This window comes from Metopolophium dirhodum, chromosome 9 (genome assembly GCF_019925205.1).
Source record: "Metopolophium dirhodum isolate CAU chromosome 9, ASM1992520v1, whole genome shotgun sequence".
NCBI lineage: Eukaryota > Metazoa > Arthropoda > Insecta > Hemiptera > Aphididae > Metopolophium > Metopolophium dirhodum.
In genome coordinates this window covers 30553515-30571224 of record NC_083568.1, presented here as the reverse complement: position 1 = coordinate 30571224, position 17710 = coordinate 30553515, and the positions used below count along the sequence as shown (strand labels likewise).

General features: G+C 29.3%; 1 protein-coding gene across 2 annotated transcripts in view; it reads right to left on the bottom strand.

The window, feature by feature from the left end:
* LOC132952687 (dopamine receptor 1-like) overlaps nucleotides 1–17710 on the bottom strand; it is a 231798-nt gene that overhangs the window by 57658 nt on the left and 156430 nt on the right. Inside the window, exon 2 of one of the 2 annotated variants that reach the window (XM_061025064.1) lies at nucleotides 9024–9131. The exons of the other annotated variant lie outside the window; for it this stretch is intronic. Coding sequence (XP_060881047.1) covers nucleotides 9024–9077 — 54 coding nt within the window. The 5' untranslated portion in view covers nucleotides 9078–9131. The remainder of the gene's footprint in view (nucleotides 1–9023; nucleotides 9132–17710) is intronic. 2 annotated transcript variants of the gene reach the window in all.

Below are 17710 nucleotides of genomic sequence, written 5' to 3'. Positions count from 1 at the left end.
CATCACCCCCCCGCCGACTTACTCGGGACCGGGTTTACACACGTGTTCGCAGAGAAAAATTGGATCCGAGTCGTTGCGTGTAGTATAAATGGGGTTGGAGACGTAGAGGTTTTCTACACGATTGATGGCCAAGACACTGAGTTATTAATAACTTTATACGCGTTTCTCACACATATATTTTCTCTCCGAATCAGTATCAGAGAAAGCCCGAGTACGTTCGACTGGTATAGCTGGTATTGCGCGTAATAATAATAGAGACTATTTGAAGGCCTATACGAAGAATATGCCTACTAAAAAATACGCGTTAATAAAATATTTGAAAAAAAGTAATGAATATAATCCGAACCTATCTAGGTACTTACCATTTTTTTTAATTTATCAAAGACTGAAATGAATGTAACGTTTAAAATAATGGTAGGCATATAATGTGATTGAACCGATAAACATTATAATTGCAAGTTTTTTTTTAAACACAAAAATATGAAATAGCTATAATAATAATAATAATTGTTATTATTATTAAATATTATATATTACTATATAATTGTGTTGTATTCAAATAACTGTTTTACATTTAATCACCTTACATGACGTTATCTTCCAAATAGGAAATGGAAAATAATCGAAACGTACCGAACAATAATATTATTCCCACAATTTATTGTGTGCTAAAGGAGAGGTACAATTTTACCTGCGAACACCTCAATAAATGAGGTATTACTAATTACTATTTATTAACATATAATAATCTTATACTATAATATAGAAATAAAACAAATTTCTGACATATCATACATCCCCAGATGGTTGCTGGCATATTATTATTAGTAGTGGGTATGAACAAAAATACATTTATTTGAATATTGAATGGGCACTAAGATAATGACAATATTTTTTTCCAAATATTGTTTTTAAAAATGAATTATTATTATTATTGATTTTAGATTTTGATCGAATCGATAAATGTATTAATTTTACAATGATGTGTTTTTTTTTTTGTATCTGTGTACCTATACCATAATGCTTCGATTTTCAAAGTTGAAAATTTAAAAATGATTCTGTAGTTAAAAATTTATGAAATGTTCAACTTTTATAGCTAAAGATTTAAAATTTAAAACAGGGTTGCATGTAAGTGTAGGTTATTCTGAAACCAAAAAAACATAATATTATAGTTTATTTTAAAGTTATTTTATGTTTAAATTTGGTTGAAATGAGATATTTAAACGAAGAAGAACGATCTTAGTTTTGTGTTATAATTTAAAAATATTATTCGTGGGTACTTGAAACTTCTTATTTTTTTTTTTTTTTTTTTATTTAGAAAAATATATTTACAATCTATTTTACAATAATCAGTAAGTATGATGACAAAGTTTATATAACATTATAAAATATTCGAATAGGAAGACCCTCAGTAGTGTCACCTGACCAAACTTGAAACTTCTAAAGACTTAAAGTTATTTTATACAAATTTTATTATAAACAAATAATGATAATTCAACTTAACCGGCTGCCCTATTAATAATAACAATATAAATATAATATAAAATATCCTAGGCTGACAAACCGTTCCGCTCAGAATCGTTTTTCGTATAAAATTTGATATTATATCATTGAATTCAAAATTAACACCATCCATTACAGTCACCCATTTGTAACGTACTGTACAGCAGAGCGACTTCCAATTATCCGCCTTTTTTTAAAGTTAGTTTCATTATCACTTATCATTTTTTTTCATTACATTTTACTTTCTTGATTTTTAATCAAGTAAGTATGGTAATTGAAATTAAAAAAGTCTGAATTTTGAAAACTTCAAGAATTTGTGTTAAATAGAAAAATAATAAAAATGTAACTCAGTAATGATGAGTAGGTGCATAATTTAGCTAGCTTTAATATAAAATATTAATGAGAGAGATTTAATATCACACCCAAGCGGTATAACCACTTAAATCTATAAAAACGTCGGCGTGAAAAGTCCCAAAATTTATATTTTTAACTTTTCTCCTTGATAACTCATTAAAAAGGGATTATCAATTAGATACTAAATATGAAATTCTAATTTTAAAAAAAAAATTGTTTAATTTTTACAGATAAAAAAAAGAGTTATTTTTTGTTAGATTTTCATTTAGCGAGGTAGATTTCCGAAACTCAAGAACGGATTTTGTTGTTTGAGGTCTTTTTAGATTCACATTGGTTAGGAAAAGTGCAGTGAAGATTTTAACAACTTTATCTCCAATCGTTAATTCATTACAAATCTGTAAAGCTGAAAAACATAAAAAAACGCCCAATAAAATTTGTTTTAAATTTTTTAATGTTCTGTAGTGAATTAACTATTAAAGATAAAGTTCTGAAAATCGTCACTGTACTTCTCCAATGTGAATCTAAAAAGACCCCAAACAACAAAATTCACTCCCCGGTTTCGGAGATCTATCTCACTAAATGAAAATGAAAATGATTTTTTGTGGGGCTGTTCACACCAATATTTTTCTGGATTTAAATTGTTATACCGCTTAAATGTGATATCAGTTAATAAATTTCTAAAAATTAAAAATCAAGAAATTGTATATGCCGATCCCTGACTTGGCAAGCAGTTTTTTATTTGATTTCGTTTAATTTATGTTATTACATAACTAATGGAATTTCTCTCTAGACATAATTCTTTAAACCAAAGTTAGGCAATGTTTCTTTTTGTATTTTCGTAATTGAAAAATGAGTTATTGAATTTCTTCATACGTGTTCTGAATTTTGAAGACGTGTACAAGTATACAACTTCAAAAATCCCAAAATACATATATATTAGGTAGGTATATACTATTTTAAAAATTAATTATCAATAATATAATATTTGCAAAGTGCTCGGAAAACATTAATTTAACTTACCTTATTACTAATAATAAATTAAATTACTATAATAGCAATATTAATAGGTATGTCATAAAATATACTTAGTAGTATAGGCTGACAGTCAGACTTCGCTCAGAACCGTATGCAATGATTTGTCATTTTGAATTGTATAAAAATATATTATACTGCAGTAATTTAATAAAATGGAACGGTTACCTACTTTCCACTTTTTTTTGTTGTTATTGTAAGTGAAGTAGAGCTCTAATAAAAATAATAATATATTTTACGTCTGATTATTATCACCAGTCAGACAACATTTTGTTGATTTCTGAGATGTATGGCACATTTTTTTTTATTTTTTTTTAATAAATATATCATATACAATAGGTACAAAATGGTTTAAAGTTTGCAAATTCAACCGTGGTTAAAAAAAAATTCTAGTCGACGATAATGACAACCATACATGATACACGAGTATATTTAACCGGACTAATCGAGTTTTGCACTCAACAAAATTAATATATTATGATACTGGGGTGTATTTACCATACCTAAATTAACAATAGCGTGACTGGCACTTATAACGAAACATCTAAGATATGAAGAGGTTGGCTGTCCTTATACAGCAGTAATTACATTTAATTGATATCATTCCAATTGAAAGATGACGCGTATATACACGTGGAACTCAGACTTACGTTGATTATAGTTAATACTGCATACAACTTTGTTAATTTCATACGTAATTACAATGTACAATATACACACATATAATCGTTACTTCTGAAATTACAATAGTTTTCCAATTTTCAACTCCTAAACATTTCAAAAGAATTCAATTTTGTAAAGTTAACTGTTTCTATATTACATTGTATACATTTTCATTAACACTGTTAACATAATATATCGAATGCTTAATGTATATTATTGATTTTACAGACATTATAGTAGGCACATATATTATTATTATTATTTTTTTTTGAGTTCAAGCCCGGCAACTATGACAATTAGCTATTGTTTTTTGGGGAGAAGAACGGTTGGTTGAAACACATTTTGTATGTGTGGAATGGATTTGAAGCTAAAAATCTCGGGTGGTCACCCATCCGGGAACACCGGCCGATACGTATACTCAGAGCATTTCTGCAGTTGAGTGTACCGACCAAGTCACATCCGTATACATATAATTATATTTATATAGATTGGTAAAGTTTATAATAATTGCATTAATTTCGTAAATTATAACAAAATATATTGAATATTATATTATGTTAAACGCATAGGTAATATATACTATTATGGTACTATAAATGTTAAACGAGTCGATTCGTACAATTGTACATCAGTAAACAAACCATCTATTTTAATGATTTTCAAAGACCATAAAATAAATTGTTTAAATTATTTATTCAATTTTTTTTTATTAGAACGATACAACTTTCATAGAAATCAACATATTATGTCGCTTATACTCAAATACAACACTTCAGTGTTTATTTGCTTTGAGTAAAAGCACGTATCGAGGTTTTAAAATAAGTATTGATATTTTTTTCTTATAGAATAATTTAGTATTTAAATTTCTTGATAGGTAATGATAATATATACGAGCGTTGAACAAATGTTCGGCGAACTGTAGTTAATTGATGAAATTACTGCATTCATTAATTCAGACGTTGTATTATACAACTTCAGTAAATGTTCAAAATAAATTATTTCAACTATCCGAATACTTAACGTAATTGGATAAAAATAATATGCTAAAGTTTCTCAATTTTACAACAATAGGCACTGTAATAATTCTCTTCGCATTCGATTAACAGTATAGCGAATGTTATAATATTACGCTCGTGAAATTATGAATAAATATTATTTTCTTGCAGGGTACAATTATTTAAAAGTCGATTGCATGACATTATAAAACCGCATTTATTGGGGTTGCACTGCAGCAGTGATGGTTTATAAAAAAAAAACGATTTTGTGCGATGTATTCGATTCAAAGCTGCAGCGGTCCTTATTGTCGGTGGAACCTACGCGAAGTTGAGATGGTGGCACTATACCTTCCATCGAGTAATAATATAACGTATGAACCACCCCTAAACAGGGACAGCTGAGAATGGCTATTTGTGGATTTCTATACATAAGTGCGTATAGTGTCCGTACAATAAACTTTGTGTTATCCGTTCGAACGGTTTCAACAAAAGCGACCTGTCGACATTCCTTAAGCTACGGCCGCCGCCGCGATGCCATCTACCCCCGCGATTGTTGATAGGGGTGGGACTATAGTGTACGGGGCTTAATGCTACGGATTTTTCTTCCCACACGCGTATGTAATATTATTTTCAAAAATTGCGAGCCTTGAGGATAGATATAATAATAATATCATTTGTAGACGAACTCGTCGGGGCCCGAACGAATTCCCCTCCGGCACTTTCGATCAGACGGTTCATTAGAAATGGAAATTCCATATGAGTTTCCACCTATGTCTACACGCCAACTGCTTTCACCAATCCTTCGGAATTTTCCACGCGTCGCTGACACAAATGCTCGCGGGTTCAAACGAGTCATCGCGGACAGTGGTTTCATTGATTTTGACCTTTGATCTACCTCCTTGACACCATTATTATTATTGCCATAAGTCTTATTCGTACGGCAGGGCGTCGTATATTATATATAGGCACACCATTATTATGTCGTACTATGCTCGCACTTATCGTCTCGGATGTTGTGACGACGTTTTTATTGCCAAGAGTTAAAAAAAAAAAAAAAATTTGAGTAAAACACTACGTCTTGGGACAATCGCAGCCGGCACCTGGGTGATGGATACGGCGGCACCTGCGTAAGGCGAAGTGTCACGTTAATTGATGGTCGCAACGTGTGCTCGGTCGTTAATAACCTACTGAAAGGCTTTATAATGGTGACAATTGTACGACGGTGGACCAAGCGTGTGTCTTTTAAAAACACACGTCGTCTACGAAGAATTTGCCACCTACGTTTTCATTGATGTTGTTGATAATCAAAAATATGTCTCTTGATTTTCATTTTATTCCCTTATCCTCGTGTCGCAATATTATATTCTTTGTGGTTTTTACCATCACTTATCTTTAAGAGCCTCCCACCCTCCCGCCACCGATATGACTTAACCACCTTGCGCGTTCACACACACACAAAGTCGCACACTCGACAAAAGCTATCAATAAAGTCTACTGGTACGCTCGCTCCAATAGAAATACAGATTAAAAAAAAAAATCAGGAAATTCAACTGAAAATCATTGTATATACAGTGCAGAACACATGCGCTATATTTCATTTTATTTCCCCCCCGAAGATCACACGCCATTTGTGTGATCACAAAATATATAGCATGTTATCCCTAAATCCCCTAATGCACTCGCATTCACTCATTCATTCGTTCATTCATTCGTTATATACGCGTTTTAATGTTCTGTACAAAACCTTTGCCGTAAAAATTCACGAAAGGAGATTTAATTAGTCGATTTATTACACTCGGATTGTAATCAATTCTTTTAAAATGCTTTCTTGATAACAACGAGGCGAAATCCATTAATTAATATTTAATAAATATCAGCGGAAGGGACAGTATTATAAAAGACTATTATTATTATTTCCACGAACCAGTACTTTTTAATAATGAGTAAACGCGTTCATAATTTTTATAAACAATCAGTGACAATATTTTCATTCTTCTAATACAGATAAAAACACACTTTTCGCAGGAACTCATTCAACAATGTACGATGGTTTTTTGTCCATAACTGATATATATTATTTTGAATTTTATTTTTTTATTCTATACATACGGTTTTAATAATAATTTGAGATTTCACTATCGTAAAAACGTATTAAAGAATATTGATAATTCATCCGACAAATTTAATTGTTCAATGTTTATGATATGTATAATGTATTTATGTAGTACATAACATTTAAACAACATTTAAAAACATAATATTGTAAACTGCTTCTTTTCTATAATAAGAAATAAAAATAAAAATTTTTTTTTTCATAAAATATATTACAATTTGGTAGACATATATAGCACATAAATAATGAGTAACATTAATAAAAAAAAAATACCAATAAATATGAAGCACACAGAAAACCAGACCATTCGGTTATATAGAACTTTAGAATGCAATCGACGGTGGATGTTTTTAGGAAATTAGAGGGAAGATAATAATATTATGTTATTAATGAGATAGGTTTGGTAAATCCAGGTGGAATTTTTTATAATGATTTTTTCCAAGTTAATTGACTGTTTATAATTGTATATAAATCGCTTTGGAGGGCATCGTTTGTAATGTACCCTGTGATACGTCTTAAGGTGATGAAAGGTTAGTATAGGACGAACGTTCGCTTATTTGGATCCCACAATATGAATCATACTGGTCTAATGATAACTTTGTAAAAACCTACTTTATTTTTGAAAATTTTGTTTAATTTTTATAAACTAAACGATCTTGAATGTGAAATAACCAATCATTAATGTCACACCAGATACCAATACAAATAAGCAGTTATGTTTGAATTTCTCAGTTGTAGGCCAATCTAATAAAACAAATTGTAATGAATTATGCCCACTAAATATAAAACAGGTTAGCAATGCAATGTTAATAGTTGATAAAAATCATAATATATTAAACACACGAAATGTTTTCGCTCCTCCATCCCTCCTCCACCCGTTAAATGGCGTGGCTTAAATAACAATTCGATACGGACATTTTCCATTAAAACTGTTTGAGCGGGCACAGTGTACACTGAACATATTACTGTACCTTACCGTAAGACGGTGTACGAGATAAAAAAATAAAATAAAAAAATGTACCTAGTTATAGTTATTAACGTCATATAAATGTAGGTAGTTGGATTCTGAAATAAAAATAATAAATTGTTCCCGGAAGATACTGTTCCAATATAAAAATATTTTTACGAGTGGATTTTAGGTGGTTAATGTTGTGTTGTATGTAGCAGATTTATAAAATATCCACGATATTTTAGTGTACGTAGAATTCACAAAACTAACCGTCGGTATAAAAAAATTTTTTGTTTTTTATACAGAGGATTGTGGAGAAAAATAATATAGATTTTACCTTATTGACGATGATAATTTATTATTGATATATTTAAACAATGCAATGGAATTAAAATATACTATAATGTGCTTGGACGCCGCATGCTATCTCCTTATCAAAACGTATGATGTACATTCGTTTTTAGATTCTGAGCAATAATTGTATTGAATTTACAAAATGTTTGTGTTTTTTTTTTTAGTGCGTCATCATCGCTTTTTTTACCAGTAAAAATACTTGAATTTTTAACTGCAACATCTTTTCTAGTAGGAAAGTGAATATAGTTTGGAACTTTGGAAGGAAAAAATAAAAAGGGAACAAGTAGCAGACAGCAGTGACCACTCTGCTGAACATTTGCAGTTATGTCTAATGTTTCTTGTCATTGAGTAAATCACTGTAATGTATATGTGCTAAATTTGAATTCAATGACAAATCTTTATGAATTTTTTGTTAGGTACAAAATAATTCGCTAATATTCGTGGTTTTGATCTGCCAAAAGTACCTATTAGATTCAATTTTCTACCGAAAGACAAAAACCCACCACCAAACAGCAAAATCCAAGCATTTTTCTACTATAAATCGTGTACTTACACACAAAAACAAACACATACACACCAATACACCATCATAAAATCAATATACATTAATTGGTTCGCTCAGAATCTAACAGGGAAAATAAGATTTTTTTAACTAGTTTTTTTATTTTGTTGTATAATATTTATTAAAAATGGTTTAACATTAAAAATGTAATATAAATGTGTAATAACGGAGCAGGCAATTCATAAAAGTTATCAATTATTCAGTTAAATAATTTATAGCAGAAAAGGGGGGCTCTAATATAGATAAAAACATGAGCTTTGTTCTCCTCACAACACCCACTATCCAAGTAATACAAAAACAAATATCGAGATTTTTAATTCCAAAAATCAGGTTTTGTATAATTGAATATTTGAAGAAAATAAGGGATGAACATGCTTGGCGAATCGCCCTGTATACTTCGATAATATCTGCTCATTATATTTATATTACAATTACGTCTTGTCCTCCTACGACTTACATTTATAAACAATGCAAACATTTAATTTTTATTATTCTTACCCAGATAAAATACAAGTTAATATTTTGTATTCTCTTCCGGATATTTGTCATCATAATAAGCGATTTGATGATGATACTTATCGTTTAAATAAAACAATGAATATTAACCTGAAACAAATAAAAACAAACTCAATTAATAATCGAGATCATATATGGAAAAGCCTATTTAAGTAAAATTATTACTATTATTTCTTGGGTTTCTACACTACATTGTTTTCGACCATTTGCAATCTTTGACCCTATGAATAATTCAACCTTCATCTTGTTGAAAAAGACCCCTTGGAACAATTTGAACAGCGATTTTTTTTCCTCTCCGGTCTAATTATTAATTGTTTACAGCAGTATTACGGTTATTTAGTATAGAATTTACAGGTTTGTTTGTTCGTACACTAAAATATATATTTTATGAATACGTTTTTCATGTTTATTGTATTAATTGAATATTACACAATTATTTACTATGAAATCTTAACGAAATGTGTTCAGTACAAATCATAAAACCATATTAATTACCTCGTACCTTTGGATAGCCATTGCCCATTGTGTTTTATTTAATCTGTACATCCAAATATTAAAACACGTACAACTTATTTTAAAATAATAAACAGTTAATTATCATAAGTGGTTTCCTAAATTTTCACTAAGTTGTACTACAGTAGCTAAACACTTCTTATTACAATTAAATTTTTCCGATTAATAATATTTAAAATGTCTAAAATGATTAGAAGTACATATTGTATAATATTATCATATCGATTACAATTTGATTTTTAAATGTAAACACGATGTTGTCTATACATTGATTTATTAAAAAATACATTATTCCATAGTGATAACTATAGTTGTAGTGCTATGAAAAAAATTTGAATATTGTAAGGACGAAAAATTATTTTAAAACTAGACTTACAAAACAAATGTATACACCTTTAAAGTATTTAAATAATATATTAATCAATGAGTGTTATTAGATGATGTAAACATGATAAATGATAAAAATATTAATGCAAATATAAACTTTTTTCTTTTCGAAATAAAATATATACTTAATTCACAAAAAAAGAGTGATCATTAAAGGTGTTACAGTGAAAAAATTGTTTACTCCCATAAACATTCAAAAACTTTTTTTGTATTTCCTTTTATTAAACACATACTATTCTTTAGAGCAATCAAAAATCTCTGAAAACCAATTAAAGTTGTTGTAAAGTTTTCTTTTCTGCCTGACTTTAAAAACTTTCTACCGATGAATCCGCGAGCGCTCGCTCTTTTATTTATTTAAAACATTATACAAACCCATTGATTTTAAATGTCATTCGGCATTTATGATAGGTTAAGGCCTATGTGTACTATGTATGTATCATTAAGTAAGTTGTATTGTTTTACATTTTAATATACAGGTTGAACACAAAAAAAAACAAATTATTTTAAGCGTATGAAATGTTTTTTTTTTAAAGTTATGAGCAATATTAAATGATAAAAATAGTAATAATAACTGAATAATCATGGACATTATATATAGTTTTATTATACTGCCTATATACTATTATCGTTGGTAGACCTATTATTATATTACATTTATATTAAATATTTATTTGCATGGTAAAAACAATTCCCCGAGCTACTTTATACGTACCGAATAGCTACATAAAAAAAAGTATACGTACAACATATCATAATATAGTAATGACAAATACTATGACATACTATTATGACAGATATTGAAATAAGTATTTGGTATTTAATACCGACGACGTCTGCCATATATTTGAATACTCACTTGTAATTACACAAGTATTATAAAATATGGGATTTTTGAAAGTATTTATTTAAATTCGACCCCTTTGTATGTGATTAAAAGCTAATTTTGTATATTATTTAATATTTAAGTCACCTAATGCTTAAGTGATAGTTTTAGTAATTAACAGTTACGGTTTTCAGGTGTCCCATATGTTAGTGCGATTGTACACAGATTTTCATTTCACAAGCAGCTCTTCAATATTGTTATGGTATTGTCCTTCTAAGGGAGTAAAATAATTCTAACCTATATTGTATATTTACTTAAAAATGAAACAATTATTGTTGATGTTAAAACAATTTTATTTTCGTTCCGCGATAATGCGATGTAGGTAGGTAATTCACGTTTAATAAATAAAGTTTGATCGATTTTAAAGATTTAAATAATATATCTTGTTAGAATCGATAGAACCATGCAATTAAGAACAATGTACACCTACATATTATATAAACGACCGAGGTAATTTAGATGAATGAATTGACGAAAAAATACGCTCTTCTTGAGTTCTAAACGTAATAATTTATATGGAGTAAATCTATAGGTAATCCTCGAAGAATAAGACGGATGGATTTTATTCGATAACATATATATATATATATATATGCAACGAGGAGGAAACAACGGATCGATTAGCGTGGAGTGAAAATACTAAAAACAAACCCTTTTTCGTGCGTAGAAGTATAATAATAATCAGAGATAAGGTAAAAGTCAAATAAAAACGCGAAAGTATACGACATTTTTACAGTCGAAATAAACTCGCAGTGTCTCGAACGATATAAAAAAATTTTGCCGTGCGGCTTTAATGGCCCGACACGTTTTGAAAGACAAACAACGAAAGTAAGTACACCTACACCTACCTATTCGTTTTCTCGGATAAAAAGAACAATGAGTAATTTCGTACCTAGTTTTGTTCTCATCAATAATTTTTTTTTCCATGATACTTATCGTATATATATATATATATATATAAAATAGCGAACGGATAGCTTTGTGCAGTATAGTGTTATTGTTTGCGCGCGATGGAGATAAAGAGAAGACGTGACTTGTATGTTTACAAAAATAATATGTTTGTCTCGCAGCATTCGCGTTTTGTTAGTTTTGAAAATAAATGTATAACACGAACGGGTCGTATACACTCATCTATGTGAACGACCCGAACACGATGTGACCATTTATATACGGACATGGCATAATATTATGTAATTTAATATATATTTGCTCACCATATTAAATTTTTATTCGTCCATCAAACGCGTATCATTCTAATAGTTATATTTTCCAACCGCACCTCGTTACGGAATAACTACTGAATAACCAGAATAATCACTTTTCTGGTATTAGCGGTAGGTACAACATAGGTTCTTACGGGGATATAATATTTTCTATACCTGTTTGTATATCAGTTTGATCGGTACAAAGATAATAATCAATGGTACAACACTTGTTGATACAATAAATATCGTAAATAATTATATTCACAGAAAATTTATAAAATTATTAATATTTATATATATTATATATGTGTGTGTGTGTTTATCGCGTTTATTTACAATGATTCCATCAAAGATGTGTAGAATCAGTTTCAGCAGAAAAAGAGAATTTTCGATTACGTGTCGATTTCCGGCTACACGGATACACCTACCGAAAATTTTTCACCGATTTTCGAGTTCTCATTAAGTAATCCTTCTGCAACCTTCCAGTTATTTTGTGGCGGAACCGCGAATTGCTTAGAGAAAAGATTAAAACGATTATATCCCTGCAGGATTACTTGAATATAATATTTTTTATGTTTTTGGCGTATGTTATAGCTTCCGCCTAATACTGTTTATAATATCTTCACATTGATTAAAAGCAATATTAAATTAATACACTCGAAATCAAATTCTCAATTTATGAAAGTTAATATCAACATTTTCATGTTACACTGCAATATGTTTTAAATATCAAAATACAAACTTACAACGGTCATGTCAACGGATTAAATGTCCAAAAATTTAGCATAAGTAGTTTACTTGAGGTGTATTAAAATAAACTATATCGTTTGCCATAATATTACATTTGAAATTATCTTAAACTAATCAGATTCAACCCCGTAATCCGGCCGAGCGCACGCAAACATCCACTAAAACGTCAGTAACCTAACCTACCGATGTTTATGTGAACAATAGTATAAACCATCTCGGTGTAATAACTATTATGATTTAAGAAAATTAAATATTCCGTCGTCGGATAACCACATTAGTTTTTTTATTGTATTTTCACATTTTTAAGAGATTTGTTCGAGTTTAAGCTTGTTGTTTGAAATTGACCGTATGCTATTGGCATAATAAAACTATTGGCGTGTGTACAAGTGTACCTGTGCTTTTGTGCCACCGTTCACTCGTTATTTTTACACAATTGAAAAATTCGTCAAAGCCTTTCAACCGTTTCTTGTAGATATTATATCGTTTCTTTAGTTATAAATCGCATAATATGGTCGGCGAAAAATGGTCTCGCACGCTTTCACTCGATCAAAAGTCTTCTTGCGGTCCCCAGAGATCGTTTTGACACTTTTCACTCAAAACTCACAACCCCGAAACTCATCGTGTCACAAACAATATTTCAATACATAACTAACCTAACCTACGTGAAGGATGACTTTTTACGCTGTGCTGCATGCCTCAATGCCTGCGCATATGGGAAATCGTATGGGTACTGTGAAACTACATAAAATCTCCAATTTATTTCAAACGTAAAACGTATGAGGAAAAATACGGAATATCTATGAAAGTAGGAGGAATTTAATACGCTTGAAAATAATAGTTCACAGGGTCATTCAACAAGCACACTCTCGTCCACCTTTTTTTTTTATTCGATAATAAAGTTATTCAAAATCTCATTTTCGGAATTTTTATTTTTATTCATGGTACAGCATCAACTACTAGGTTATTAGCTTGCAAAAAAAAAAAATGGTTTCATATAAATAATACAATAGTCTCCTTAGATTGAGTTGCAGTACATATCAATTAGTTTTAGAAATGTGATGATTTTGTTGGTGTTGTCTAGGATTGGGCTGAGGGCTTCGAAGAGGTTGTCAGGTATTTCTAGACTGTTTCTGGTATCTATGGGGTTTCAGCAGTTGACAAGGGGGTGCTATTGACTGTGAGAGGTTCTCCGCAGGTTTGGCACATTACAGGTTCTTCTCTGCGCATATGATGACCATGGGACATCTTTGAGTGACCTGATTTTCTGAATTTTTTATATAAGCATAAAGACCATAATATACTATCAAATTATTGAGATTAGTTGTACTACTTAAAGAGAACCCTGAAAAAATACAAACTTCTGTTTATCCAATTAGAACACCTCTTTTCATCTATAAATAAATTATTCACCAGATAATTTTTCTGAAAATGTTGAAAAAAAATTATCTCTTAAATAATTTACTATGAACATAGTGGGAGTTATAATTTGAAAAAAAAACAGAAGTTTGCATCTCCACAGGACTCCATCCTTAAGTAGAATAAAAAGTCTCAAGAATTTGAAAATATGGCCTTAAGTATATTTAAAATTCCATAAGTCAACATTTTACTAAGTTCATTATTAAGGTAAAAGTGGGGTGAGCATGTTTAGTAAATAGTGAATCACTCAGTATAATGATAATATTGAACAAAAATCTTGCATTTTCAAAAACGTATTTTAAGGAGGATTTCAAGGGTGTTGGGAGTTCATCTGTTCTATAAATACTAGTGTACTAAATTTTCGGGTAAATTTTTTATAATCATACTCTAACAGCAGCTATTGATGTTGCGAGAAATATACAAAAAAAATTAAACCTTCTAAAAATTGAGTCCAGTTACGCCGTTGTGCATGTTAATAATTTACTCGCTATTGATACATTATAATAATTATACGCATTATTACTAGTTACTACGATTTACATCTGTACTATCAACTCTAATTAAAAACAAAATAATATTCAAATGATTTATTATTAACTAGTACATATTTAATATCTCGACTGTATATTAAATTTAATATTCCGTTAAAAATAAAACATCAAAGTACCTTGATGTTTGAAAAAGAGATACATGGTTATTATTTTGATTCGCATTTGAGTTTGTGTTGAATTCAATGATTTACATTTTTAAAAACGAATTTAAATTTGTAATGACATTTATGGATTGTGACGGTTTACTATCTCGGTGGTAATAACAATTAGGTATAATATCATAGAATTTTCATTATTTCAGAAATATATATTTAATACCCACACTATAGATAGACTTCTACAAAAGTTACTTCTCCTTAATATTAATTATAACCATATTATATCAAAGTATTAAAACTCAGCTTTAGTCAATACTATAAATTATAATATTGTAGTCTATTAGCCAATTATTAGCTATCTATTTGTTCGAGTTATTATTGTGGTAAATAGCTCATAAAATACATTTCCTAGTTGGTAATTTGACAGTGTAATCAAAATTTTCTCGACAGTATTCTTTGATACTTTCAATTTGAATCTAATAAGCCATAACTGTTTACAGTTTTGTTTAGTTTCCTAAATATTCCCCCCCCCCCCCCCCCACCAAGTCCCTAATTCTGTATTCACTATCAAGTATTTTTCTTAATACCTAATTAATAATAGGTCTTTAACACTTTTATAGGGATATTGATACATACTTATAATATATTATTATATTAGTTAAAAATGTATTAGTAAGTAAGTACCTATAACGAATTTTATGTTTTAAATTATAGTACACCATATTATATCCAAACATAATTTATAATATATATATATTTACATCACGTATTTAAGTATTTTGATTGGCATTTGACATTTGTATCTTAGCCTCAAAAAATGTATCCAAGTATAATATGTTAATATGATTAAGTTTAGGTACCACCTACTTTATTCTATATTATAATATTATATTTTCTTCGGTCTTTGGACATTTTTACTCCTTAATATTAAACCTCTTCTTATAGGTAGTCTCGAAATTCTGCTGATATAATATAAAAATCATAATATCACATTTCTGTAGTTATTCATCTAGCACACATGATATATATGCAAAATGTGTCAGTTTATTTTTTTTAGATATACCACAAGTTAAACAATCGTTAGACTTTGAGAATATTTATGCTTTTTTTTCGTTTCATGTTTTCTGTTTACTCAACTGGAAATCGGTAGTTGAAAGACGTTTTGCTTGCAATCATGATTTTCGGTTTCGATTTACACAAATAATATACATGTGAATAAATTTATATACATAAATAAATATGTTGTGTACAATTTACGAACCAATACGACTCTTTGCGCAACCGACAATTAATTTCACACAACTAAACTTTTGTAAACAAAATGTTTTATCATGCTTTGTACTCATATCTTATTTTCTTTAACACACCTGTTCGTGTATATGCGATATATAGAATATATATTATTTACGTATTCACATATTATTATATCGTATGTGTGTGAGGAATCGCTCAATAATCGGATAAACGCCGCGGTGGGTGCGTTAAAATAATAATAATATTGTCGGAAGAATAAAGTTGCAAAAATGGCTATATTTTAGTTTCCAAACTTCAAAACAGAAATTACTCGGCCGGGGTACACGTGAAGTAAGCAAGACACAAAAGTCTAGTTTTACACCGAGGGTGGTTGTGTGGGCGGAATACACAGCTATATTGTGTGTGCCATAGCGTCTTTTTGACGTGCAAAAGACAGTGTTCAAAAATATTAATTTCCGGCCACTATGCCAAGACGACGTGGAAGGTGATTTGTGGTGGTTTGAGACACGAAGCACACAATAAAAAGTCATTAGTCATACTCAATGCCAGTAGGTTTGGGATTTCATCAGCAATACAAATAATGGAACATAATTATTTCCATATTATACCATTAATACGTTCGATATCAACGAAGTCACGTGTGAACGGAATTTTACAGTACGTATTTTTCACGTAATAATTAATGATTATTATATACAAAGATAATGCAAAAACTATAACTAACTAAATTGGTTACAGCAACCTACTGAAAATATCGTAATAATATAATATTAAACGATATATTTTTATCAGGTTTATGAGTCGATCTATGTAGATTCCGACTTTTAAATTTGGATTGTTAATATTTTTGTTTAACTATCGAATTGTACATTTTACTAATGTTCTTTTATATATTACAATATAATTATCATTGTTATCAAATACATATAAATGTATTGTTATGTATTATTAAAAAACCAAACTTTTTATCCTTTTGTATTCTTATAGGGTTCAGCCCTTACGGCCTACACTTTAAATAAATACATATCTTAAATTTTATCTTAAAATACATTATTTATGTGTACTTTATATAGTGTATAGAATATAGATTCTCACTAGTCACTATAGGCGTACTTACTAGGTACTTTGAATAAGAAAAATAAAATAGATACATTTTGTGTACAGTTACCAAAAAATATATTTTATGTTTCTAAAGCAATCAATAAAACATTATTTTTACATCTGTAGTTATATAAATATGCCTCAGAATTTTGTTTATAAAATATGACCATGATATACGAGGACAAAATCAAAGTTACTACAAAACAATAGCCAAATTCAGATGTGAATTAGGTACCTCATTATTGTATTTGGCTATTTAAATAAATTTAATTTATCCCAGAGTTTGACTTAGTTAGGTTTGTCACATGCTTTATGTGAGGTAACATTTTTTTCTACTTTATAACCACTTTTTTCGTTATAATATCATTTGGTTTTTATTTCTCTATTATCGTATAGATTCTGTTATTGTCTGTAGGGTAATAACATTATAATATCGTCATTTTATAATTTGTTTATAATTTATTCATTATTCAAATATGTATATTATTTATTAACGGAGATAGTAACATTG